The 24316-nt window shown below is 71.9% G+C and overlaps 7 protein-coding genes across 7 annotated transcripts; 3 read left to right on the top strand and 4 right to left on the bottom strand.

The window, feature by feature from the left end:
- Positions 1 to 525: 525 nt before the first annotated feature.
- Positions 526 to 2283, bottom strand: AURANDRAFT_63176 (hypothetical protein; the record flags this gene model as incomplete). The annotated part of the gene is made up of 1 exon (XM_009037348.1): positions 526 to 2283. The coding sequence occupies one exon, from the start codon at positions 2281 to 2283 to the stop codon at positions 526 to 528; it is 1758 nt and encodes a 585-aa protein (XP_009035596.1).
- Positions 2284 to 3461: 1178 nt separating this feature from the next.
- AURANDRAFT_63175 (hypothetical protein) lies at positions 3462 to 5505 on the top strand (the record flags this gene model as incomplete). The annotated part of the gene is made up of 2 exons (XM_009037552.1): positions 3462 to 4613; positions 4759 to 5505. 2 exons carry the CDS (start codon positions 3462 to 3464, stop codon positions 5503 to 5505), a joined length of 1899 nt encoding a protein of 632 aa, XP_009035800.1.
- Positions 5506 to 7322: 1817 nt separating this feature from the next.
- On the bottom strand, positions 7323 to 8590 carry AURANDRAFT_63174 (hypothetical protein; the record flags this gene model as incomplete). The annotated part of the gene is made up of 2 exons (XM_009037347.1): positions 7323 to 7823; positions 7910 to 8590. The coding sequence occupies 2 exons, from the start codon at positions 8588 to 8590 to the stop codon at positions 7323 to 7325; spliced, it is 1182 nt and encodes a 393-aa protein (XP_009035595.1).
- A 308-nt stretch (positions 8591 to 8898) lies between these two features.
- AURANDRAFT_71345 (hypothetical protein) lies at positions 8899 to 10507 on the top strand (the record flags this gene model as incomplete). Its single annotated transcript, XM_009037553.1, has 2 exons — positions 8899 to 9387; positions 9529 to 10507. The coding sequence occupies 2 exons, from the start codon at positions 8899 to 8901 to the stop codon at positions 10279 to 10281; spliced, it is 1242 nt and encodes a 413-aa protein (XP_009035801.1).
- A 1406-nt stretch (positions 10508 to 11913) lies between these two features.
- On the bottom strand, positions 11914 to 14999 carry AURANDRAFT_71344 (hypothetical protein; the record flags this gene model as incomplete). The annotated part of the gene is made up of 3 exons (XM_009037346.1): positions 11914 to 13221; positions 13994 to 13997; positions 14053 to 14999. Coding segments are annotated over 3 exons (2258 nt in total), but the record flags the coding sequence as incomplete, so codon positions are not given.
- Positions 15000 to 15659: 660 nt separating this feature from the next.
- Positions 15660 to 16550, top strand: AURANDRAFT_63171 (hypothetical protein; the record flags this gene model as incomplete). Its single annotated transcript, XM_009037554.1, has 1 exon — positions 15660 to 16550. The coding sequence occupies one exon, from the start codon at positions 15660 to 15662 to the stop codon at positions 16548 to 16550; it is 891 nt and encodes a 296-aa protein (XP_009035802.1).
- A 3393-nt stretch (positions 16551 to 19943) lies between these two features.
- AURANDRAFT_71343 (expressed protein) lies at positions 19944 to 24232 on the bottom strand (the record flags this gene model as incomplete). The annotated part of the gene is made up of 1 exon (XM_009037345.1): positions 19944 to 24232. One exon carries the CDS (start codon positions 24230 to 24232, stop codon positions 19958 to 19960), a length of 4275 nt encoding a protein of 1424 aa, XP_009035593.1.
- Between the last annotated feature and the right edge of the window lie 84 nt (positions 24233 to 24316).

Raw genomic sequence — 24316 nt, 5'->3', positions numbered from 1 at the left:
GAGCGCGTCGTCGGCCGGCGCGGCGCCGTAGCCCGCGGCGGCGGCGGCGCCGCTCCGCGGGGGCCGCGCGCCGCGGAGCGTCACCAGGGCCGCCGCGAGCGCCGCGCCGAGGGAGAAGGTCGCCGCGTGCGCCAGGAGCCCCGACGACGTCGCCGCGGGCGCCTCGGCGACGAGCGCCGGCGGGAACGGCGCCGGCGGGTTCACCGCGGCCTTCCACCAGTCGAGGTACGTCATGCTCTTCGTCGAGATGTCGTAGGACGAGCTCGGGTTGTCCTCGGGGCAGGCGTCGCACTTGGCCGTGACGTCGTCGACGGCGCCGCAGCGGTCCGTGACGACGTAGCCGTCGCGGTACTTGACGACGAAGGCGGCGAACGCGGCCAAAGTTTCCGACGTCGCGCGCGCGGCCGCGGCGCCGTTAAATTTCGCGAAGGCCTCATCGGAGCCGTCGCCCGCGCGCAGCGCGGCGAGCAGCGCCGCGTCGTTCGCCGCCTACCGAGTGCGACGAGGTCGGATTTCTTCACATGTTCAGGCGAAATTCACGCAAAAAAAACACTCCCGTCGCTCGACGCTGTTCGCCGCCTCGACGGCGTCGCGCCGCGCGGCGACCTCGGGCTGCGCGACGCGGAAGAACTGGCGGCTCCAGCCGCCCAAGAGCGCCGCGGCCCAGAAGAGGGACCGCGGCGCGCCCGCGGCGTCCCCAAAGGCCGCCGGCGCCTCGAAGAGGCTGCCCGACGTCAATTCCACGGGCGGCTCCGCGTCGCCGGCGACGAGGAGCGGCACGAAGGGCCCGACGTGGGGCGAGTACTGGCCGTAGCGGAGCACCGTCGACCGGCGGCGGTCGAGGAGCAGCGACGACTGGCCGACGTGCCAGAAGGACGTGCGCTGGATGGACACGCGCCGCGGCGCGCCGGGCAGCTCCTCGGGGTCGCCGAAGGCGCCGCCCCGGAGGTCGAGCGACGCGTCGAATTTCGTCCCCGCGTAGATCTCGCGCATGAGCGACGCGACGACGTTCGCCGCGTCGATCAACGTTTCGGCGTCCGTCGGCGTCGCCACGGTCTCGATGGCCACGGCGACCGGATAGTAGGCGCCCTGGACGCGGTCCCGGTAGGCCTTGGGCAGGTCGGGCCAGACGCCCGCGGGGAACTCGCCCGTGTCGCCGAGCTCCGCGTCCGTCTTCGCAAAGGGCACGCGCTCCCGCCGCGCGCGGTCGTGGAGCGCCGCCATGACGGCGTCGTCGGGCTGAAGCTCGAGCGACGGCGCGAGGCGGTCGTAGATGCGCCACTGGCGCTTCAGGTTGTAGGGGTCGGACCCGCCGCCGTACGTCGCGTAAAAGTCGAGCTCGCCGTCGGACGTGTACGTGATGTGTAAATCGTGGTGCGTCGCCGCGTCGACCATGTTGGTCGACACGAGGTAGTCTCGTCCGTCGGCGCCGAACCCGTCGGCCGCGGGCACGCCGCGGATGACGAACGCGTTCGCGCAGACGACGGCCTCGCCGTCCCGCACGCGCATCGCGGCCCAGACGGCGCTCGCGCGCTTCCCGTCCGTCGTGTTCGCCGGCAAGATGTGGAACATCCAGCCCTCGTCGCCGTCGGCCACGGACAGGCCCTCGCCGCCCTCGGAGCCCGCCATGCCCGCCGCGTAGTAGCCGCCCGCCTCCGCGAGCAGCCCCATGAGCCGCACGGCGCAGCGCGCCGTCGCGCAGCGCTCCAGCGCCACGCGGCTCAGCGCCGCGATGTCGTAGATCGCGCCCGTAAAGCCCGCGGCCGCGTCGCGCGCCGGATCCGCGGGCGCCGCGGACAGCGCCGCGTAGCACGTGCTCTCGCCGACGGTGACGCCGGCCTCGTTGGCGATGGCGAAGAGCGCCTCGTAGTAGCTCAGGCTCGTGGCGCCGCCGACGAGGCCGCCGACCTCCTCCGCGATGGCGTCGATGTCCTCCACCGCTACGTTTCCCGCGCGCTGCGCTCTTTGGAAGTCGTCCGAGGACCAGAACGCGACGTGCGCCGCCGTGGGACCGCGCAACTGGGCCACGTCCCAGGTCTTCGCGCGCGCGCTGACCTCCCGCGGGTACTGGCGCCGGTACATCATGACCTCCTCCGTGCCGCTGCTGGGCAGCACGCGGCGCTTGATCTTCGCCAGCCGAAAATCGCAGTCCGGGCAGTCCGCCGTGTGCGTCGTGAACGTCGTGCCGCCGAGCTTGGCGACGATGGTCGTGCAGGCATGTGTGGCTCGTAGGAGTGCGAAGAGGGCGAGGCTGCCCATCGGAATGTGGCGAGAGGCGGCCATCGTGCACGTGTAATCGCTAAGTTGAATAGCGGTTGTTGCACTCACAAGGAGAGTTTCCAGGATTTCCCGGGCCGCCCATTTCGACGCAATCCGCGCTTTCCCAATGGAGAGCCCCAGAACCAAAGCAATCGCACAGTTCCAGACGCGAACACCAGCAAGTCCGCCACCCTCGCGGACTCACCCAGCAACCTCGAGCCTTCCCTCGCGACACACACCACCGCCGCCATGTCCACGAAGCAGATCAACACGGAGGACGACTACGCCGAGATGCTCCGCGAGATGGGTGTGCCATACCAGAAGCTGTCGCCCATGCTCTACGAGCGGCTCAGCAAGCAGCGCAGCGGCTTCTTCGAGGAGCTCGACGGCGTCGAGTCGAGCTTCCGCCTCGCGAGCGTCCGCACGCTCGACTCGCGCGCCACGCCCACGACGCCGGCGAGCCTCCCGGAGACGCCGAAGCTGCCCGTCTTCTCCTTCGTCGGGCGCCTCGCGCAGAAGGCCCGCGGCGCGCGGTCCCGCGTCTTCACGTCCTTCGTCAAGTCGAAGCGCGACGAGGCCGAGAGCCTCATGATCAGCGGCGTCGTCCGCGACTACAAGTACGGCGACGAGGCCATCCCGCTGGAGAAGCAGGGCGACCTGAGCCACTACGACGAGGCGACCATGGCCAAGCGCCTGAAGATCGAGGGCGCGCCCCAGTTCCAGAAGCCCTGCAAGACGCTCTGGGCCCTCGTGTCGCACGACGGCATCCAGCTCCGCAAGGGCGCGTACAAGGAGATGATCGGCCGCTTCAACCGCGTCGTCCACGCGGACCCGGGCAACGCCGAGCGCGCCGCCGAGGCCGACTGGAGCAGCGACGCCGGCGCGAAACAGTTCCTGCTCTACGAGCAGTTCGTGCACTCCATGTGGAGCTCTGCGACATCTGGACGGAGACGGCGGAGGTGCCCGAGTACGTCGCGCTCATCGAGCGGCTCATCCTGGCGACGACGCTGAGCCGCTTCGACGGCACGCTCTACTGGCGCGACAAGGAGCGCGTGACCTTCGACGAGTACTTCGCCGTCGGCGGCGACGAGCGCGCGCGCGCGGAGGCGCGGCGGCGCCGCGGCGAGGGCCAGGACCTGACGAAGCGCTTCGGCGCCGCGGTCTTCATCCAGCGCCACTGGCTCACGCGCAAGGACAACCGCATGGCGACGCGCATCCAGGCGCAGTACCGCCGGCGCAACATCTCCATCCTGCTGACGGCGAACAAGACGAACGGCATCGTCGGGAAAATTTACGCGAAGCAGATCCACATGCTCGCCGCGAACGCGCGGTCCATGACCAAGGCCGGCGACCAGGCGCTGCGCTTCGACGCGTTCTGCCTGCGCTACTTCAAGGGCATGAGCGGCTCGACGGAGCGCGCCCTCGCGTACCTGAAGATCTTCCTCAACTCCGTCGACGCGCTGTTGAGGGAGACGGACGCCGAGGGGCTCCCGCTGTCGCCGCGCATCGCGGTCTTCGCGGAGATGGTCGGTATCGGCGTCGACACCTTCAACGGCCGCCTCTTCCACGAGTACGTCCTGAAGGTGCTCGCCGCGCTCTACACGGAGCGCGAGGCGAACGAGCTCCTCGCGGGCGTCGACGGCGACGCCGCGCCCGTGCCCGCGGCGAAGATGCGCGCGGCGCTCTGGCAGGCCATGCCGCCGGCGCTCCGCCAGTCCGACGCCGTCAAGGCGCGCATCTCCCAGGCCGTCGACCGGGCGCTCGTCGCGCCGCGCTTCAAGCGCCTCGTCGACCCGGACCTGGCCATGTACACGGCGCTCGACCTCTTCAAGGCCGCGGACCTGTGGCACGCGCTCCGCCGGAAGCGCGCCGCGCTCGTCATCCAGGCCTACGGCCGGGTCTACGCGCAGCGCCGCCGCGAGAAGCGCGCCGCCGAGGAGCGGCTCTCGAGCTTCGGCGCGCGCCTCATCAAGGACGCGCCCGCGAAGCCACCGGGCAGGGTCCCCAAGAAGCCGAGCAGCGCGGGCCGCAAGAAGCGGTCGCGGCCGTCGAGCCCCGGGGAGCGGCGGTCGCGGCCGTCGAGCCCCGAGGACGGCGACCCGCGGGCCGGCGCGCGCAAGGTGCTCGCGCCCATCAAGGCGCCGAACGCGCCGAGCCCCATCTCGCGGAAGCCGCGCGTCAAGTCGCCGAGCGGGTCCATCGCCTCGTTCTGCGGCATCACCATCTCGCCGCGGAAGAAGCTCGACGAGGCCCTCTGGATGGACCTCGAGCTCAACGGCGGCACGGACTCCCTCATGTTCAACTCGAAGCTGCCCAAGTCGAAACGGCCCGCGGTGCTCTTCTCCGCGCTCGACGTCCAGTGAGCGCGCGCGCCTAATTCGAAGTCTGCCTGTTTTCTTTCCTACCTTCCGCGCGCAGCCGCCGCTGGCGGGGCACAAGTTGGCAAGTAAGTTGGCGTCAACTCAGCGTCAACATCAACAAACCCGAGCCATCTCCGAGTCAGCAATGGCTCGTTGCGCGATCCTGGTAGCTCTCGCCACGGTCGGCTCGGCGTGGCACGCGCCGTCGCCGCGCCGCGCCGTCCGGTTGCGCGCCGCCACCGACGAAGTCGTCGGCGACGCCGTCGCGCTGCCGGACGACGAGCTCTGCGACGTGCTCGCCGGCGACCCCAAGTTCCGGGCCCAGCGCGAGGGCCTGGGGTGCCTCGTCGTCGAGGGCGGCCTCCGCGACACGGGCAACCCGCGCGGGCGCCTCGTCCAGGAGTGCGAGGAGGCGGACATGGGCCGCGACCTGAAGCGCCGCGGCGTCGTGCTGTCGCACGTCGAGGCGCTCGAGGCGAGCAACCCGACGCCGGAGCCGCTGGCCTCGCCGGACCTCAACGCGCGCTGGCGCCTCATCTACACGACGTCGGACTCCATCCTCGGCACGAACCGCATGCGCCTCTTCCGGCCGCGGCCCCGCATCCTGCAGCACGTGAACGCGGCCACGCTCGCGGCGTACAACGAGGAGTGGGTCCTCGGCGGCCTCCTGCGCAACTCCGTCAAGGCGACGCTCGAGCCCCGGGGCGACGGCCGCACGGTCGACGTCCAGTTCAAGCGCTTCGGCATCGGTTGGCTGAAGATCCCCGCGCCGAAATCCGCGCGCGGCGTCCTCGAGACGACGTACCTCGACCCGGAGCTGCGCATCTCCCGCGGCGACAAGGGCAACATCTTCGTGCTCGTGCGCGACGGCACGTCGAAGGTGTAAGGGTCTCTGCGAATTAAAACACGGGCTCGTTGTCGTCGCCCTCGAGCGCGTCGTTGTCCTCGTCGTAGTAGTCGCGCATGTAGTCGTCGGGCTCGTCCTCCTCGACGTCCTCCTCGACGGCGGCCTCCTCGTCGTCGTCCTTGCCCTCCTCCTTCTCCTCGGACGTCACGAGGCGCTCCGCGAGCGCGGCGACGTCGCTGGCCGCGCGCGGCCGCTTCGCCGGGCGCGGGGCGTCGTCGGCGGGGCGCGGCCGCTCGCGCGGCGCGCGGAGCAGCTCCTCGGGGATGCAGTGCTTCAGCGACGACCGCGGCAACGCGAGCGACTCGACGAGGTCCTGGACTTCGACGGGCGCGCCCGCGGCCGCCGGCGGGCCGTCGTCCGAGAGGCCCGTCGACGCGAGCGCGGCCTTTTTGAGGAGCCGGAAGCCCACGGAGCCCCGCGCGCGCCGCGTGAGCCGCCGGAAGACGCCGATCTGCTCGCGCTCCGCGTCGCTGATGGGCCGCGCCGTCGGCAGGCTCAGGGGCGGCCAGCCGTCGTCCTCGCCGCCGTCGGGGTGGATGGACGCGAGGCCCAGGTCCTCGCCCATGTCGCGCAGGAGCTCGCCCGCCGGGCCGCGGCCGCCGCGCCCGCGGCCGCGCCCGCGGCCGGCCATGTTGCTGGACTGTTTACGGGGAGGCCGCCGACGACGCGATCACGAGATCCGGTGGTTTCAGTTTTGTCGACGGCGGCGACGGCGACGACTGGATCTGGTGGCCGCGCAGACGCCGCCAAAAGCGGCCCAGGCCGGCCAGACGCGTGAGAGGAGTTGCAAGTTCGCCAGGTGAAGCGGATGCTGAAGTCGGCGATTCCTCCACAGCAGACGGAGATCAGTCCAGCGGTTGGCAGCATGTCCGCCCGCCTCTACGGCGTCGCCGCGGCGCTCAGCATCGCCGCGACGGTCGCCGTGACGCTGTGGAGGCGCAGGACGAAAGCGACTATCCCGCAGGTCTCCATCCCGGAGGCGCTCCACGCTTTGGCCCACGGCTCGAGCCTCAAGCGCGTGCTCGCGAGCCGCGCGGTCTGCAGCATCATCTTCGGCGAGGTGACGGTGCTCGAGGAGGTGCTCGACGACGCCGCGGGCACGCACGCCGAGTACGGCGCGAAGCGGTCCGACGGCCGCACGCTCCTCGACGTCGCGGCCGCGGACGCGGGCGCGGGGGACGTCGACGCGCTCACGTTCCTGCTCGCGATCACGGAGGCCGACCCGTCCTGGGACGACGAGGACGAGTGGAACGCGACGGCGCGGCGCGCCGCCGACGCCCTGAAGGCGCTGCCGCGCGCCGTCGCCGCCCTGGAGGCGCTCGCGGCGCGCGGCGACGGCGCGGCCGCGGGCGCCGCGGCGGTCCTGCTGGAGCGCCTCGCCGGCGCGGACGTCTCGCCGGCGACGGAGACGCCCGACGGCTTCCGCGCCGGCGACGGCGGCCTCGCGCCGGAGCCCCTGCCCTTCAACACGCGCGTCCACTGCGCGGTCTGCAGCAACCCCGCGCACACCGCGGACGGCAAGCAGACGTTCGAGTGCGCGACGTGCCGCAACGTGACCTACTGCTGCCCGGAGCACCGCGCCCAGGACGCCGCGCGCCACGGCTTCTGGTGCGGGAAGTGCTAGGGATTTTTATATTCAGGGCGGGGCTCGTCGGGGAGGCCCGGGGGGCGGACGTCCGCGCGGGGCTCGTCGTGGCGAGGAGGCCCGGGTCGGCGTCGGGGGTATGTCAAAAAAAGATGTGGTCGGCGCGGGGCTCGTCGTGGCGAGGAGGCCCGGGTCGTCGTCCGGGGTATGCCTAGGCGAGCTTCGGGTGCGCGGCCATGAACTCGACCGCGAGCTGCGCGTAGTCCGTGTTCGCGCACGGGTACTCGTTGTAGGGGCAGAAGGCCCACGTGTGGTCCCAGGCGCCCGTGCACTGGACGACGTCGGCGCCGCCGCAGGACCCGTGGGGCGCGCTGCAGGAGAACTGCCACTTGGCGTCCGCGCCGTCGAAGGACGTCGCGTAGGGCGCGTTGCCCGAGAAGTCGCAGTCGTTGTTCTCGGCCCACGTCAGCGTGATGTTGGGCACGGGGGTGTAGAAGAAGCCGTCGTTGGACACGGCCGAGCCGTCGGGCCCGGCGCAGTAGCCCGACGCGTCCTCGTCGCAGTGGCCCTTGGCGCGCTGCTTCTTCGGGTGGAAGCCGTTCGTCACGTTCGCGGGGACCGTGTTGTCCTGGACGCCGTGGATATCCATGTAGGCCACGGGCGACTTCGTCTCCGGGTTCTTGTTGAAGCCCAAAAAGTGGGACCCGGCGACCTACCGGGGTCGGATTTCTTCACATCTTCAGGGGAAATTCACGCGAAAAAACACTCCTGTCGCTCGACGCTGCCGGCGACGGGCACCATGGACGCGACGCGGTCGGGGATGGCCTTCACCAGAGACATGACCATGAGCGACCCCGTGGAGATGGACGTGTAGTGGTTGTGGCGGACGTCGAGGCAGTAGGTGTCCTGGAGGTGGTCCAGGAGCTGCGTGAGGAAGCCCTTGTCGTCCATGCAGGACGCGCTGTTGCAGCCCTTGGCCGCGTCGCAGCCGTTGTCGCCCGCGGTGCAGCTGTCGTAGCACTTGTACTTGCTCCAGAACGAGCGGTCCGTCTCGCAGATGTCGCCGAGCGGGCCCGCCGCCGTGTTCAGGCCGTTGCCGTCGACGTTCCAGGACTCGGACGCGCCGCCGTCGTTGGAGCCCTCGGGCGCGACGAAGACCGCGTTGACGCCCGCGGTCCGGAGGTACTCCGCGAGGCGGTTCTCGCCGATCTGGCCCTCGGCCGTGTCGTAGTAGCCGTGGAGGTCCGTGATGAGCATGGCCGGCTGCGAGTCGTTGTAGTCCTTGGGCAGCTGGAGGTAGTAGGTGCGGTCGATGCTGCCCTGGCTCTGGGAGGCGTCCTGGATGGTGATGGTCTGCTGCTGGGGCTCGGCGCCGGCGGTCACGGGCAGCTCCGCGGCCTTGCCGGAGCAGCCCTTGCTCGGGCTGGGCACGTAGGCCGCATTGGCGTAGGCGAGGCAGAGCGCGACGAGGAGCTGCATGCTGTGTGTTTGGACAGAGCCGAAACTTCTCGATCGCCGCAAAATGGGCCAACCAAACAAAGAGGAAGGAAATTTCGACATATATCAACCTACCAATAGCAAAGCTGCCCAAACCAGCTAGACTAGCTGTATTATGGGCAGCAGCCTCTGCTGAGCCATGGACGCGTCCGCCGTCGCCTTCGTGCGCGACGATCGAGTCCGACGGCGAGACGCTCGCGGCGCGCTGGTACGCCGGCGACGAGGACGCGGCGCTGCCCGTCGTCGTGCTGTCGCATCCGCACACGAAGTTCGGCGGCTCGAGCGGCATGATGGACGGCCTCGCGCGGGAGCTCGTCGTCCGCGGGCGCCTGCGCGTGCTCTGCGTCGACACGCGCGGCGCGGGCCGGTCGTCGGGCGCCGCGACGTGGACGGGCTGGGACGAGGTCAAGGACGTCCGCGCCGCGTGCCGCTACGCGGGCGCCGGCGGTCGCAACGTCGTGCTCCTCGGCACCTCGGGCGCGGCGCCCTTCGCCGGGACGGCGTCCCTGTCCGAGGACGTTGTGGTCGGGACCGTGCAGATGGGCTACACGTGCGGCTACCTCTGCTCGGTCCTCTGGCGCGGCCATTTCGGGCCTTACTTTTCCTCGCCGAAGCCGAAGCTCTTCCTCCACGGCTCCAAGGACGAGCACACGAGCGTGCCGCAGCTGAAGAGCTGGATCCGCCGCGCGCCCGACGCCGCGGAGCTCGAGGTCTTCGAGGGCGTCGGCCACTACGAGCTCGAGAGCCCGTCCTACGACGGCGACGTCGCCGCGAGGATCGTCCGCTTCATCGCCGATCGCGGGCTGCGGGCGTAAGCGGAGGGGCACGCGAGGCGTGCTGGGGGGTAAAACACACCAGCAGCGTTGTCAAGTCGACCTCGACCTCGGCAACTTTCCGTGTTGAATGGTTGTTGACTCCAGGTTGCAGCGACTCTGAGGCAGCCCGAGCGTCGACGACGACGACCGCTGCCCGCTTGCATCCGCAAGACCAGGCAAGACGCCACAATGAGGCTCGTCCCGCTGCTTTGTGCGCTCGCAACAACAGCAGCAATGGACGTGAGCCGCGCGCGCGAGGGCCTCGTCGCGTACGCCAAGGCTGGACCGATCTTCATCAACTCGGCTGTGCGCGCGCGCCGACTCGAGTCGCGCGCGCGGGCGGTCGAGGCTGCCGGCCAACGGCCGCCCGAGTGGCCGCGCGACGCGGACTTGCTCTGCGGACGCTGGGAGCTCGTCGCGACGACGCGCGGCGGCGCCGACCTGCTGCAGACGATGCGCGACCAGCCCGCGCTCGGCAGCGCGAACGTGTATCAGGACTGGTCGCGGGAGGGCGACGAGGTAAGGTGCGACAACGTGATCACCATCGGTCGGCCGAACGCGGGGCTGCTCTCGGCGTGGACGCTCCTCGCGCCGGGCACGAGCAGCTCGCTGCGGCTCCGCCACGCGGCCGCGGTCGTGTCGGCGCGGGAGCCGCTGACGATCGACCTCGAGCTCGACGGCGTCGTCGTCGACGGATCGCGGCCCGGCGAGGACGTCCAGACGATTTTCTCGTTGCCGATGCCGCGCTCCGCCGCGGGCGAGGCCGGCCTCTTCGAGACGACGTTCCTCGACGACGCGCTCCGAATAGCCCGCGCCGGCGACGCGCTCCGCGTGTTTGAACGGGTCGTTGATACCTAAAGCGGTGGCCGGATATCTGTTTCTAGCGGAGGCGTAGCCGGGAATGCCGGACTTAAAAAAGCGGCGTGTTTGCGCCGCGAGCATTCGACTCGGCAGCTCGCCGGCGGCGCTGCTCCGAGTCACGCCCGACGATTTGCCCTTCTCTAGAGGGACGCTGGACGCCCCGGCGCGCCCAGTAGCGGCGATCTCGTCGCGGTGCTCGGTCGGATTTCATCGTCATGCGGCATGCCCTTGTGACGATCCCGGGACCATCCCTGGCAAGTTTCTCACAGCGGCCAGCGTGAGGTCGGGAGAGCATCGGCGCTCTGCGACGAGAGACGTCGTCTCCGCGGCCTCTCGTGTCTCGTTTCGGGCCGGGAAGAGGGACCGGGGTTTCGCGCGGGGCGACGAGGCGGCCGTGCCCGTGATCGCCGGCGATGGCGGGCATCCCGTCGCACATCGAGCAGGCCCTGCGGACGCTGGAGCACGTGGATCGAACGATGCTCATCGAGTGCGGCGCCGACAAGCGGATCCGGCAGCTCTGGCGGACGACGGAGACGAAGAAGAAGGCCAAGGCCTTCGACTCGTCCTTCGAGTCCCCGAAGCGCCTCGCGGCCATGTACGGGACCGCGCGCGCCGGCGCCCTCGACGCCGGCCCCGTTTCCGCGAGCGCGCGCGCGCGGTTCTCCCCCCAGACCCGCCCCTTCTCCCCGCAGGCCGGGCGGAGCCGCCTGCTCGAGTACGACTTCTGCGCGCGCATCGTCATGGAGTGGAGCGACGTCACGGACGTCGCGGCGCTCGGCGGGTGCTGCGCGCTCGCGCGCGTCCGCGCGCGGCCCGAGCTCGTGCGCTGGAAGGCGCTGAAGCGGCGCCTCGAGAAGGCGGACCTGGCGGAGCTCGAGGCGACGCTGCGGGACGTGTCGACGTCGGCCCGGGCCATGTTCTGGGCCCTGTACCGGCTGAGCACGATGGGCGCCGAGGGCGTCGCGTACGAGCACGGCCGGCGCCTCAAGATCAGCGAGACGCTGCGCTACCCGCCGAGCCGCGTCACGGAGCTGACGGCGCTCTGCCGCGTCGCCGAGCGCATGGAGCGGTCGCTCTACCAGCCGCGTGACCACATCGCGTGCCCGCCGAAGCTCGTGAAATTCGCCGCGAACCACTACTCGATGCGCCACGTCTACTGCGAGCGCGCGGACGTCCACTCCTGGACGCGCCACAGCGGGTCCAAGTACTGGTCCGGCGTCTGGGCCCTCCTGTCGAGACACTGCGAGTTCACCAAGGTCCACAACGACCGGAGCCGCTACGTGCTCGAGCGCTTCGTCTTCCCCCGCGCGGGCCAGGAGTGGATCGCCGTCGCGGAGGTCGCCATCCAGAAGCGCTTCTACTCGCCCCAGCTCGAGCTCGTCGCCCAGCTGAAGACGTCGTCGCAGACGATGTACCTCAAGGTCAAGCCCGCGGATCGCGCGGCGGACTCGCTCGGCGCGCGGCCCCGGCTCTTCGAGCAGTGCGCCGTCGAGCCCGTCTGGCTCTCCGAGGTCCTCCAGGTCCCCGCGACGTGCATGTTGTGAGCGCGCGGTCCCTCTCCCCGTTGCTAGAGCCCCGCCCCCCGCATCACCCCGCGCGCCCTCCGGAGTAAGTCCGACGGCGCCCTTACTAGCCGACGACGGCCGCGTTGCCGATGAGGCGGTCGCAGGCCGCGCCGGCGTAGCCGGCGAAGCAGGAGCAGGTGCCCCGGCCGTAGTCGCAGTTGCCCCGGCCGCTGCACTCGTAGTGGCACTTGTTGTGCTTCGAGCCGACGCCGTAGCCCTCGGGCGTCGTCACGTTCGAGCAGTCCGTCCCGTCGGCCTTGGACGACGGGTCCCGGCCGCTGGGGCAGCGGCGCCGCGAGCAGTCGGCGCCGAAGTACTCGGCGACCTGCGTCTCGCCGTCGCCGAGGCCGACGGCCCAGTCGCTGTCGCAGAGGCAGCCCTGCATCGTCTCGAAGTCCCACGTCTTGTTCGCGCCCGACACGCCGGCCCCGTAGGTCGCGCTCGCGTTGCCCGTGAGCGGGAAGGCGTCGTCGCGCATGGCGAGCTGGTGCATGGTCAGGCACTGGCCGTGGTCGCCGCACTCGGCGCCGAAGTTCGCGCAGACGCGGCGCTGGCACGCCTCGCCCGTGAAGCCGTCGAAGCACTCGCACTCGCCCTGCTCCATGAGGCACTCGCCGGCGTTGGAGCACATGACCAACTCGTCGTGGCCGCCGTCGATGGCGCTCTTCGGGATCGCGCCCCACGCGGGGCCCACGGGGCACTCGAGCAGGCTGCAGTCGATCGAGCTCACCTGCCGGTAGCTGTCGCCGGACCCGTGGCCCGTGTAGCACATGCAGCGCTCCTTGCAGAAGTCGCAGGACCCCTTGCCCGCGCAGTCCGACATGGCGCTGCAGCCGTTGCCCACGCGGTCGCTCTTCTCGATGGAGAAGCGGCCGTCCTTCGACGCCGACGAGTTCGTCCAGATGAAGAACTCGTCGTCGTCCGTGTCCTCGACGTCGTCGAAGCCGCAGTAGACGCGGATGTCGTTCGACTTGTAGAGGCGCAGGTTGACGACCGTGTTCGGCGGGATGCGCACCTCCTCGCGCACGTAGAGCGACAGCGTCGTGTTCCGGAACGGGTCGGCCGTCGAGTCGAAGGCGCCCTCGTCCCACTGGCCCTCGAAGTAGACCGACGGCGACAGGATGAGCTCGCCGCGGGGCACGTTCTCGCCCGGCGTCTTGCCGCCGCCGCCGATGGTGAACTTGGGCAGCTGCACGTAGACGACGTCGCTGCCGTTGAGGCGCCGCGTGATGCGGAAGTCGAGCTGGATCTCCACGGCCTCCTGCGTGTTCGACGGCGTCACGTAGAGGTGCGTGTCCGAGAAGTCCGCGCAGCGCGTCACCGGCAGGAGCAGGAGCAGGGCTGCCCAGGCCCGGCCCATGTTTGTTGTCCGCTGGAGGCGCACGGTTCAATGTTGAACTGCAACTACAGGTCGACGATACGCATCGATGGCCTTGTGCGATGCTGCGTCATCGCGTCGAAATGCACGGTCGTCGTTCGCCGTGCGCGTCGCGCTCGTCGCGCTGCTGCAGACGCGCTGCTGCCGCTGCTTGCAGCCGCGACCCGGCAACCCGTCGCGCCGCGCGCTGCTCGCCGGCGCGCCGGCGCTTCTGACGCTGGCGCTGCCCGGCGCCGCGCGCGCCGACCCCTCGTTTCTCTCGAGCCTGCAAGGACCGGTGCAGGACGTCATCGCCCCCGGCCATTGGATCGGCCAGTTCGTCGGCATCAATTCCAAGACCGAAACCTGGGACTTCGCCGGTTCGTCGCCGGAGGCCGTGTCCGCGGCGCTGGTCTCCGTGCTCGAGGAGCTCACGCCCGAACGGCGCGCCAAGCTCTTCATCCCCGAGTTCAAGATCGCGCGCGCCGACGCCGGCGGCCTGCACGTCCTGACCTGGACCAAGAGCGAGTGGCTCGACAGCTTCGACGTCGCGCTCGAGGGGAGCGGCGCCGGCTGCCGCGCCAAGGCCAGCTTCTACGCGACGGGCTTCTTCCCGACGTCGGTGCCGCTCGCGCCGCTGCTCAACGTCGGCATGGCGTGGCTGCCGTTCGGGTCGCCCGGCCCGCGGAACGAGATGCTCCAGAACTTCCGGCTCCGCGCGCTCAAGGGCCTCCTCGACAAGAAGCTGGCGAGCAGGTAGCGAGCTAAGTCGCGGACTCGTAGAAACGCAGCTAAACAACAACAGGACAGGGGGGGAGGGGGGGGCGGGCGGCCTACTCCGCGGACTCGTCGTCCGTGCCGGAGTCGTCGAAGCCCGCGGCGCGGCTCGCGGCGCGCGCCGCGCGGAAGGCCCGCGCCGCGGCCTCGCCCGGGTCGGCGTCGTCGTCCGTGTCGTCCGCGAAGTCGCTCGCGCTCTCGTCGCCCGAGTCCGCGGCCTCGTCCGCGGAGATGGAGACGGTGATCACGCCGTCGGAGCGCCGCTTGCGCTCGAGGACGGCCGGGTTGATCGGCCGGGCCGTCGGGTAGTCGTTGACCTTCTTCTCCGCGGCGGCCGCGCGCGCCTTGGCCTCCGCGAGATCCGCCGCGAGGCGCCGCGCCTCCTTGCGCGACGCCTTGGCGCGCGCGAGCGCGTAGTTGAGGAGCAGGAGCACGGCGACGACGGCGCCGTTGGCGGCGAGGAGCAGGGCCGGCGACGGCGGCGGCGACGCCGCGGGCCGCGCGTCGATCACCGCGAGCGCCGCGGCGCCGGCCGGCGCCGCCGCCGGCGGCTCGACGACGACCGTGGGCCGCGCCGACGCGTCGGCGAGCGCGCGCGCGAAGCCGCCGAAGGCCGCGCTCAGGGCGCCCGCCTCGCGGTCCGGCGACGCGATGACGAGCGTCGTCCGCGGGTCGACGACCGCCCTGCCGAAGGCGTCCGCCGCGCGCGCGGTCTTCCAGAGCGCCGTGGCGACGTCGTCGCCGAGGCCCGCGGCGATGACGACGAGGCGCGTCACGCCGGACCGCTCGAGGATCTCCGCCGCGCCGCGGCCGCGGTAGCGCTCGACGAGGTCCCGGACGCGCAGCCGCAGGCGCCAGGGCCGCTCCGTCACGAAGACTGGTTCGAGCTCGCGCGACACGGAAGCCTGCGACAGCGGCTTGGCCCAGCGGCTCGGCGCGTCGAGGATGACGGACCACTCCCGCGGCTGGGCCGCCGCGGCGACGCCGAGAAGGACCGCGAATCTCGCCATCGCGAAGGGCCGATTTTGGATGCCTCGCCGATGTTGTCGTCAACGGTAGACGCTGCAGCGTGCTATCCATATGGGCAGCTCCCCTGATGCCCACCGCTTCTAATGCGACGATGCGCGACCATCCTCCTCGCGCTCGTACTCCGCGCCGCCGGCGACGCGGCCGACGACGAGCGCAAGGCGTACGACTTGCTCTTCGACTGCCGCACCGACGATGAGGCGCCGCTGCGCGGGCTGGCGCCGCTGCAGAACCCGGCAGGCGACTGCAAGCGGCGGTGCGCCCGCGACGCGCGCTGCGACGCCGTCGTGGTCCGCAACGGCTCCGCCTGCGAGGCCTGGGGCCGCGGCGGCCGCGGCGGCGCCGCGCGCGCCGGCGGCGCGGACGTCTGCGGCTTCGCGTTCCGCGGCGCGGTCCTGCCCGAGGCGCGGACGCGGCGGTCGCGGGCCATCGTCGCGTCGCGCGTCGTCGCGTCCTTCCCCAGCGGCTTCGCCTTCCGCTTCTTCAGCGCGCTCGACGTCGCGGGCGCGGTGCGCCTCTTCGCGCGCGACGGCGCGTTCCCCAACGCGTCGCCGCGCGAGCGGCTCGTCGCCTGGCCGCCGGGCAGTGCGGCCCTCGAGGCCGTGGACGCCGGCGCCGCGGCGGAGATCGCGCTGCCCGCGGGCGGGAGTATGCACGGCCCGCTCGCGAACGCCGCGCCGGCGCACAACTTCGCGCTCCTGCCCCTCGGCGGCGCGCTCCACGCCTACGGCGGCCGGTCGCGGACGCCGGGCGACGGCGTGCTCCACTTCGCCGCGGCCGACGCGGCCGCGCCGGCGTTCCCGGACGTCGGCACCGTCGTCGTCAACGGCACGCACCCGGGCTGCATGGAGCTGCGGCGCTCGGCGACGCGCTGCGAGTGGGACGGCAAGCTCAGCGCCGCGCGCGTCGGCGACGCCGTCGCGCTCTACGGGCGGCTCAACTCGCGGACCGCGAAACGCTGGGCGCAGGTCGCGTTCGCACCGAGCCCCGCGGGGCCCTTCGGCGCCTTCGAGCCCCTGCGGCTCCTGGGCTGGTCGCCCTGCCGCGTTAGGGCGGCGAGCGTCTACTTCGTCGCGGTATCGCCGAACCCGGTCGACGGCGGCGCGACGGCGCTGGGCCTGTTCCCCATCTTCGAGCGCGGCGACTGCTACCTCGGCGCCGCGGCGACGCGCGACGGCGTGACCTTCGGCCCGCCGGCGCACCTGCTCGACCTCGGCTGCGAGGACGCGGGCCGCGTGCGCGACTACCCCGCCGACGGCCTCGCGGCGCGCGGCGACGTCGTCTACTTCTACGTGCACCGCGACATGCCCACGGACCACGCGCTCGAGCGGCGCGTGCTGCCGCGGGCCGCGCGCCTCGTGCGCCACGCGCTCGCGATGAAATGGCTCGAGGCCTTCACGGCGGCCCAGGTCGCCGCGCTCGACGCGGCCGCCGCTCCGGCGCGGCGACCGCCCGCCGCGCCGGCCGCGGGCGTCCACGACGACCGGCTCCCGCCCTGCGAGAAGGGCGACCCCTACCGCCACAACTACCTCGCGGGGTAAGGGTGCTCGATGCTCCGCGGCGCGGCGCGACCGGTGCCGACGCCTGGCGACGCGTGCACGCGACGCCTCGCGCACGGCACCGCCGCCGGCCACCGCCGTGGCCGCAGGACGCTTGTCCTTCTGATCTTGCCTCTGAGTTCAAAATGGGCATCTATCATTGCGACTGCGGTGAGACCCTCTGCGGCGAGAGCTTCGAATGCGAAGAATGTGGTCGCGGCGGCGGTGACGGCACGATCTTCTGCTCGGACTGCGCGGCGGCGTGCTGCGCGCCTGCGGAAGAGAAGGACAGCCATTTGATTGGCAAGGATGTAGCGCTACTGCGCCAGTGCCTGTGGGGCGTCCTCACGGAACAAAGCAAGCATGCGCGCGAAAAATCCATCCAGAGCGACATGATCACGCGGATCATTAAAAAAGTGATCGCGGATCCGACCGGCGTCGCCGCGCTGCTCGACGAGAGCGAGAAACGCCCCAGCAAAAAATTGAAGAAGGCCACGAAGCCCGCCCCGGCCGACGAAGTCATCACCATCGAGTAGACGCATGATGGCCGCTCGGCTATTGAAGCGGCCGCGGAATTCCGCGCGCCCGGGCGTCGTCGCGCGCGCCGCGTAAGGCAGAGACTCATGCGTCCAAGGCGAGAGGTTGGAAAGGCTCAAAGAGGCACGCTCTACGCTAACTCGGCCCCTGGGCCGCGTCCATCAAAAAGCAGCCGACCTTGCGGCCGAGGTCGAAGTCCGCGCGGTTCAGGGCCAGGCCGCCCGCGAGGCCCGTGGGCCCGCCGTCCGCGCCCTGGAAGGTGACGATCTCCGCGGCGCCGGCCTCGAAGCGCGGCAGGAGCGCCGCCTCCAGGAGCGCCCGGAGGCTGCCCTCGCTGTCGATCTTGCCCTCGGCGTCGCGCGCGCGCGTGTCGAGCTCGACCCGCAGCTCGTCGGCCTCGAGGGACACGACGCGCGACGCCGCGACGCCGCGCTTCCGCACGCGCACGGGGAAGACGACGAACTCGCCGGGCACTTGCGGCGACACGCACTTGAACGTCTGACTCTTGAGCGCGCGCCGCGAGAACGCCGCGTCGCGCCGGCGCCGCGACTCCTCCGTGTCGCTGGCGTAGGCGTAGAGCCAGGCGACGGCGAAGCAGCAGAAGAGCAGGCCCGAGACGCCGTAGGCGAAGCGGTAGGCCTTGGCCTCCTTCATGCCGTGCACCTGCAGCGTCTGCGACAGGGCGAAGGGAAACAGGAAGCTGAAGGAGAGCAGCAGCGAGACGGAGATGAGGACGTGGCGCGTCCGCGGCGACAGCTCCAGCGACCGCTTCGGCGCCTTCGGACGCTGCGTCGCCGGGAGCATGGCTGTGCCTGCCGCGCTGCGCGCGCGCGCAGCGAGCAAAGCGAGGCGGCAAGATCCCTGCAACGAGCAAAGCAAGGCAGCAAGATCCCTGATCTTGAGTCAGTGTCATAATGACAGATTCGCTTGAGGTGACAATGATGGGGGGTCTTGCTCCGGCGACGGCGTCCGATGGCCGACGCGTCGGACGCCCGAACGTGCGGTTTTTGGCTAGCGGCCAGGGACGCCCGGTGGCTATACGTGACAAAAACAAGCGCTCGGATTGGGACGAATGGCTAGCCGTTTCGCTGGCTTGAGTACCAAACACGTACGCCGTGGCGCGCGGGCCGGGAGCGGAGACCTCTGAGCCCAAGCTTCCGACGCACGGCAGCCCGCTCTGGTGGTCGGAGTGGCCTTCCATGACCCCTAGGCGTAAGCCTGACCGTCGGTGCCCCCATCGGAGGTGGTTCTGGCGTCGACCAAATTCCACCGCGCGGGCCTCGTCTCCGCGGGGCTGCCGCGGCGTACAAGTCCGTGCCAGCGAAGCGCGTCACCATCGATGGCGTTGGATACGCCCCTTGGTTTTGGGTGCGACGTCGGTGTGACGGCTGGGGTAGGCCATTTACGTTGCGTAAGATGTACCACCCCGCTCCGCACGCAGGGGTGCCGCCGACGCCAGTGGCGGAGCAACACCCCCCCCAGGTGACAATGCCATTGTGGGATGTCCCTGTGGTTTGCAACCAGATTCTTATTACGCATGGCGACTTACATGGCCTCGTTCGACGGTGGAACGGTGCTCGGGCGGCTCAAGGCTGCCCTCGGCTCCCTCGTCGGTGCGCGACAAACGCACGCGGCCTCGTCCGAACCAAATCTACTCGGGCGGCTGCCCGCGGGCGTGCTGGAGCTCGTCGCCTCCTTCACGGTCGTGGACCCGCGGCGCGGCATGCGGGGCTCCTGGGACGAGACGGCCGTCGACGCCCATGGCGACGCGACCCCGCCCGACGACGGCGGCGTGCGCGCGCTCTGCCGCTTCGCGTCCGCGAGCAAGCGCCTGCGCGACGTCGTGACGGATCCGGCGCGCCTGGACCGGCTGCTGGGGGGCCTCGACGGCTTCGAGCAGGCCGCGCTGTCGCGCCAGCTCGAGGCCCTGGCCGACGCCGACGGCGTCGTGCAGGTCAAGTTCCGCGGCGCGTCCGCCGCGCTCCGCGACGAGTGCGTGCCGCGGCTCCGGGCCTTCGGGCGCGTCGTCCGCCGGCACTCCGCGTCCATCCGCGTCGACGCGCACACGGGCCGCCACGCGCCCGCGGGCTACGCGCGCATGTTCACGGGCGAGCGCGCTGCCGAGGTGCTGTCGGCGCTCTGCGCGGACGACCGCGGCGTCCAGCCCGCGGCGCTCCTCTCGTGGGGCAACTCCGTGGCCGTGGCCCACGACTGGCCGCCGGGCATCTTCAGCGCGCGCGCGGAGCTCTACGCGACCATGGACGGCGGCCGCTGGTTCCCGCCGCTCGCGGCGCACTACGGGCCCCAGCCGCTCCCGCGCACGCGGACGTCGTTCAACGGCCTCGAGACGGTCACGGAGCAGATCCCCGCGGGCCTGCGGCCCGCGGACCCGGGGAAGACGTTCCTCATGCCCGAGGTCGGCCCCGACGTCGAACTGGACGACGCCTTCGTGGGCTGGCTCGCGGAGCGCCGGGTCCACGCGGGCCAGTTCGTCGCGCTCGCCCGCTGCCCCGACGCGCCCGCGCGCGCGGAGCTCGACGCCGCCGCGGCCGCCTGGGACACGTTGTTCGACCGGGAGAGACGGAGGCTGCCGTGGGCGCAGCGCGTCGACAAAAAAATGGCCGTGGTGGAGTGGGCGCGGTCGCTGTGGACGCGGCGCTTCCACGGGCGGCCCGACGACCACAACCTCATGTACCTCGAAGGCGCGAGCCTGCGGCAGTACACGCGGTTCGGCTAAGGACCTCGGCGTACGCGCGCACCCCTGAATCCACGCCTCCCCGCCACGCTCGGCCGAATTCGACCACCTCAGCCTGGAAACGCGACCAACCCGCAGCGTACGAGTCTCCAGTAATTCGCAGCAAGAGACCCGAGTCTTACCGCGCGGCCGCCGCGTCGAGGTCGAGGACGACCGTCGGCGTGCGCTTGCCGAGCTCGACCGCGGCGCTGGCGGCGGCGCCGTCGGCGCGCAGCACGACGACCTCCTCGTCGGCGCCGTCCGGGAGGGGCACGCCGAGGATGAGGCGGCTCCGGTGGCCGTGGGTCGTCTCCGAGCGGACGACGGTTCCGCGGACGACGAGGTCGACGGCGTGCACGTCGCCCTCGCGCCACTTCGTGGAGCGCACCTCGACGACGATTTCCGTCGGCTGGTACTCGACGTTCAGCCGCACCGTCGCGCCCGGCGCCGGCGCGAGGCTCGGCGCGCCGACGGGCCGGGGGACCAACGCGTACGTCGCGACGTCGCCGGACGCGCGCTTCGCGTCGACGCGCGCGGGCCCCACGGCCCAGGTCGCACCCGCCGCGCCGTCCAAAACGTCCGCCGCCTCCTGGGGCGACAGCAGGTCCAGCGCGTGGACGCGGCCGCGCCGCGCGCCCAGCGCGAGCGCGCCCACCGTGAGCGCGACGTCGTCCAAATCGCGGTCGTTGGGCCAGTCGGACGCGTCGACGCACGACACGTCGAACTCGAAGTCGACGGCGTCGACGGGCCGCAGGGGCAGCGTCACGGGCACGCAGGCGCCCGGCGCGACGACAAAAGTCGTCTCCTTGTGCTTCGGGACCGTGAAGCCGTCGAGCGTCGCGGCCGCGGAGAACGCGAGCTCCGCCGCGCCTGTCGGGACCACGACGCCGAAGCGGCCCCGCAGCGCCCCGAGCTCGTAGGTCGCGGCGCCGACGGTCAGCGCCACCGTCGCCCGTTCGAGGTTCTTGTTCGTGGCCTCGTCGACGACGCGGACCAGGATCTCGGTCGGCGCGTACTCGAGCTCGACCTTGGACGTCGCGCCGGGCTTGAGGTCCGGGGCGACGGCCATGGCCTCGGACGTCTCGCCGCGGGCGTCGACGTGGCCCCGGATGGCGGAGACGCCCGTGCAGGACACCTTGGAGAGCGCGTAGGTCGCCGCCGCGCCGAAGCCGCCCGCGGCGACGCCGTCGTGCGCCGCGTCGACGCGGTTCGGGGCGACGACGGCCCAGGGCTCCGGGTCCGCCGCCTCGAGGTAGCAGCCCAGCGTCGCGTCGGCGCCGAGCTCGTCGAGGCAGCTCAGGGCGCCGCGGCGCGCGCCGAAGTCGAGCGGCCCGATGGCCACGCGCGGCGGCGCGAACGGCGCGGTCGACCCGTCGGCGCCGCCGTCGACGTCGACGCGCGCGACGAGGTCCGTGTGCTTGGAAAAGACGTCGCAGAGCTGCTCGCCGAGCCAGTCCCAGGGCACGGGCGCGTCCGCCGTCGCGTCCGCCGTCACGCGCATCTTCCTGGGAGCGGCCGGCGACGGCTCCCGGGCCGCGAGGGCCGCGTCGACGTCGACCTTCGCGTCGTCCAGGATCTTCTGGATCGCCGCCGCCGGCGCGTCGGCGCCGGCGACGAGGGACAGCGTGAAGCAGGGCTCCGCGCGCTTCGAGACGACGGAGAGGTCGACGGCGAAGGCCGCCTCCCGGAGCACGACCGTCGCGGCGGCGCGCCGCCCGGGGAAGATGGAGATCTGCGGCTTGGTGATCGTCATGTAGCCCTCGAGGGTCGCGTCCAGGGGGGCGACGTAGGGCCAGGTCTCGGGCGACGCGTGCGCCTTCGGGATCACGAGCGGGATCACGCCCCGGCGGCCGCCGTAGGACTCGCCGGCGACGCGGAGGTCCGCGTCGGGGAGTGGTGTGCCGTCCTCGTCGACGACGTCGACGTCGAGCTCCGTCGGGTGGAGGAAGAGTCGGAGCGGCGTCCGCGCGAACGCCTTCGCGCGGACTGCGAGGCGCCGCTTCACGGAGAAGAAGCCGTCGCGGCCCGCGCCCGGCTCCGTCGGCAGCCAGTCGCGCGGGCCGTAGGTCGTCCGCTCGCCGGCCTCGGTCTTGCCGTCGCAGAGCGTCGCGTCGACGGGCACGCCGCCGCGCAGCAAATCGAAGAGCTTCGCGGGGTCGCCGCGCGCGAGCAGGTCCAGCAGCGGCTGCTCCGACGCGCCGGTGCGCCGGCCCAGGGTCGCGCCCCGCACGACGACCTCGGGCCCGCTTCCGAGGTCGCCGCCGTCCGCCGCGTCGACGTCGATCGCGAGGACGACGTCCGTGGGCACGACGACGAGGACGATCTGCGCGTGGCCGCCCTCGACGACGTCGACGACGTCGGGCCCCGCGAAGGCGTAGCCCGGCAGGGCCACCCTGGGCCGCCACGACACCGTCGCCCCCGGCGGCGGCGCGTGCTTGAGGCCGACGAGCACCGTCGCGTCGGGCTCGTCCTCGACGTTCGCCTCTTCGAGCTTCAAGCGCTTCGTCGGCACGACCACGGACCCGATGGACACCTTCAGGTGCTTCGCGTCGCTCCGCTTCAGGCGGTCCCGCGCGGCGTCGCGGAAGTCGACGGGCAGGCCCCGCGCGACTTCGACGCAGACGGACAGCGTCGTCTGCCGCGGCTCCAGGACCGCCGTCACGCGCAGCGGCCCCGACGGCGGCCAGTGCTCCGGCCCGACGCGGTGGCGCGCCGTGGACCCGCCGTCGCGGTAGAGGTCGTGGGCCGCGGTCAGCGCGACCTCCGCGTCGCACGACGGCAGCACGTACGACGCCGTGCCGTTGGCGAAGACCTGCGCGGGCGTCACGACGTGGAGCGCCTTGGTCTCCGTGGCGACCTTGAGCTCCAGGCGCGCGTCGTCGATCTTCTTCTCGCGCGTGCGCGGCGCGCCGCCGCCCGCGTCGCACGTGACGGTCGTGACGACGGCCGCCAGCACCCTCGGGACGCGCCGGATGGCGACCTTCAACCGCAGGGGCACGTCGCCCCACATGCGGCCGCGCCAGTCGGAGCCCTGGACGGCGCGGCTCCGCGCGTCCAGCGCCGCGTCGTCGATGACCTCCCAGTCCGCGGCGTCGTAGCCTCGCGGCAGCTTCGTCACGAGAACTCGTAGGAACACGCGGCCGTTCCGCGCGCGCAGGGTCTTCGCCGCGCGGAACGACAGGCCCAGGGGCACGCCGCTGGCGCCGTTGTGCGCCTCGCGGACGTCCTCGGCGCGCGCCGCGCCGCCGCCGCCCGCGCGGTCGCGGACGTCGTGGCCGTCGTCGACGAAGTGGACGTCGTCGTCGTCGTGGAGCTGCTCGTCGTCGCGGACCTCGACGACGGCGACCTTGGCGCCGGGGCCGATGTCGACGGCCGGGCCCCGGCCGTCCGTCACGTCCAGCACGTCGACGACGACCGTCGGCCGCTTCGTCGACGCGTAGGTGTGCTCGTCGTCGCCGCGGGGCGCCCACCGCGCGACGGTCTTGCGGCCGCCGGCGTGGACGTCGCTCCCGCGGCCGCCGCGCGGGTCACCGTCGTAGCCCTCGAAGAGGCCGAGGCAGTAGACCGCGCCCTTGGCGTAGGGCCAGCGGCACGCGTACTTCTCGGCGCCGAGCGCCCACTCCGAGAGGCTCGTCGGCCGGCGCCGGCGGCGCCGCGCGACCCGGCGCTTGAACTTGTGGGGCGACAGCTTCTTGCGCGCGTCACGCACGTCGCCCACCGTCGCGAGGCGCCGCTCGAAGCCGTCGATGTCCGCGTCGCTCAGATCTAGGAACCGGCGCCGGTCCGGCGCCTCCTCGACGGCCGCCTCCTCGCCGACGTCCTCGTAGGGCTCCTCGTCCTCCTCTTCTTCGGGCGCTTCGTCGTCGAAGCCCTCGCCGCCGAGGGCGCGGACGAGCAGGTGGAGCGTCGCGCCGTCCCTCACGCCCCGGTACGCGACGCTCTCGCCCGGCCGGAAGTCCTTGGAGCCGTGGACCAGGGTCACGGCGTGCGCCGGGTAATGTGTCGTTTCCCCGCCGTCGCGCGCCGAGAGCCGCTCCAGGGCGTGGCGGATGTCGTCGGCCGTGAAGGACGTCGGCAGGTCCCGGAGCGCGCACGTCGTCCCGTCCGGAAGCGCGACGAAGAGGCTCACGGTCTCCGCCGCGTCGCCGGGCGCCGGCGCGCCGCGCCGCGCCGCGCGCATGGACCGCTCCATGTCCTGCTTCAGCTCCGAGTCCGCGCGCGGCGCGTCGGCCGCGGCGGCGCGCTGCTGGCGTTTCGTGTCGCGGGTGGCCCGCTCCTCGCGCAGCGCCCGCTGCGCCGCCTTGAGCTTCGCTCTGATCGACTGCGTCTTCGTCGGCGACGGCGGCTTCGCCTCCCAGCCGACCTTGATCGGCGAGGGCGGCTGGAGCATGGCGCGCAGCTCGTCGACGCGCATCGTCGAGAGATGCTGCCCGGAACAGCGTGACGGAGAGCGTTATGCCAAGATGTTGCCGGGCAACATCGACTCCACCTCGAGCGA

Source organism: Aureococcus anophagefferens (genome assembly GCF_000186865.1).
Source record: "Aureococcus anophagefferens unplaced genomic scaffold AURANscaffold_6, whole genome shotgun sequence".
Taxonomy (NCBI): Eukaryota; class Pelagophyceae; order Pelagomonadales; family Pelagomonadaceae; genus Aureococcus; species Aureococcus anophagefferens.
Note: the sequence above shows the minus strand (reverse complement) of the source record. Positions and strands in the feature narration are given on the sequence as shown.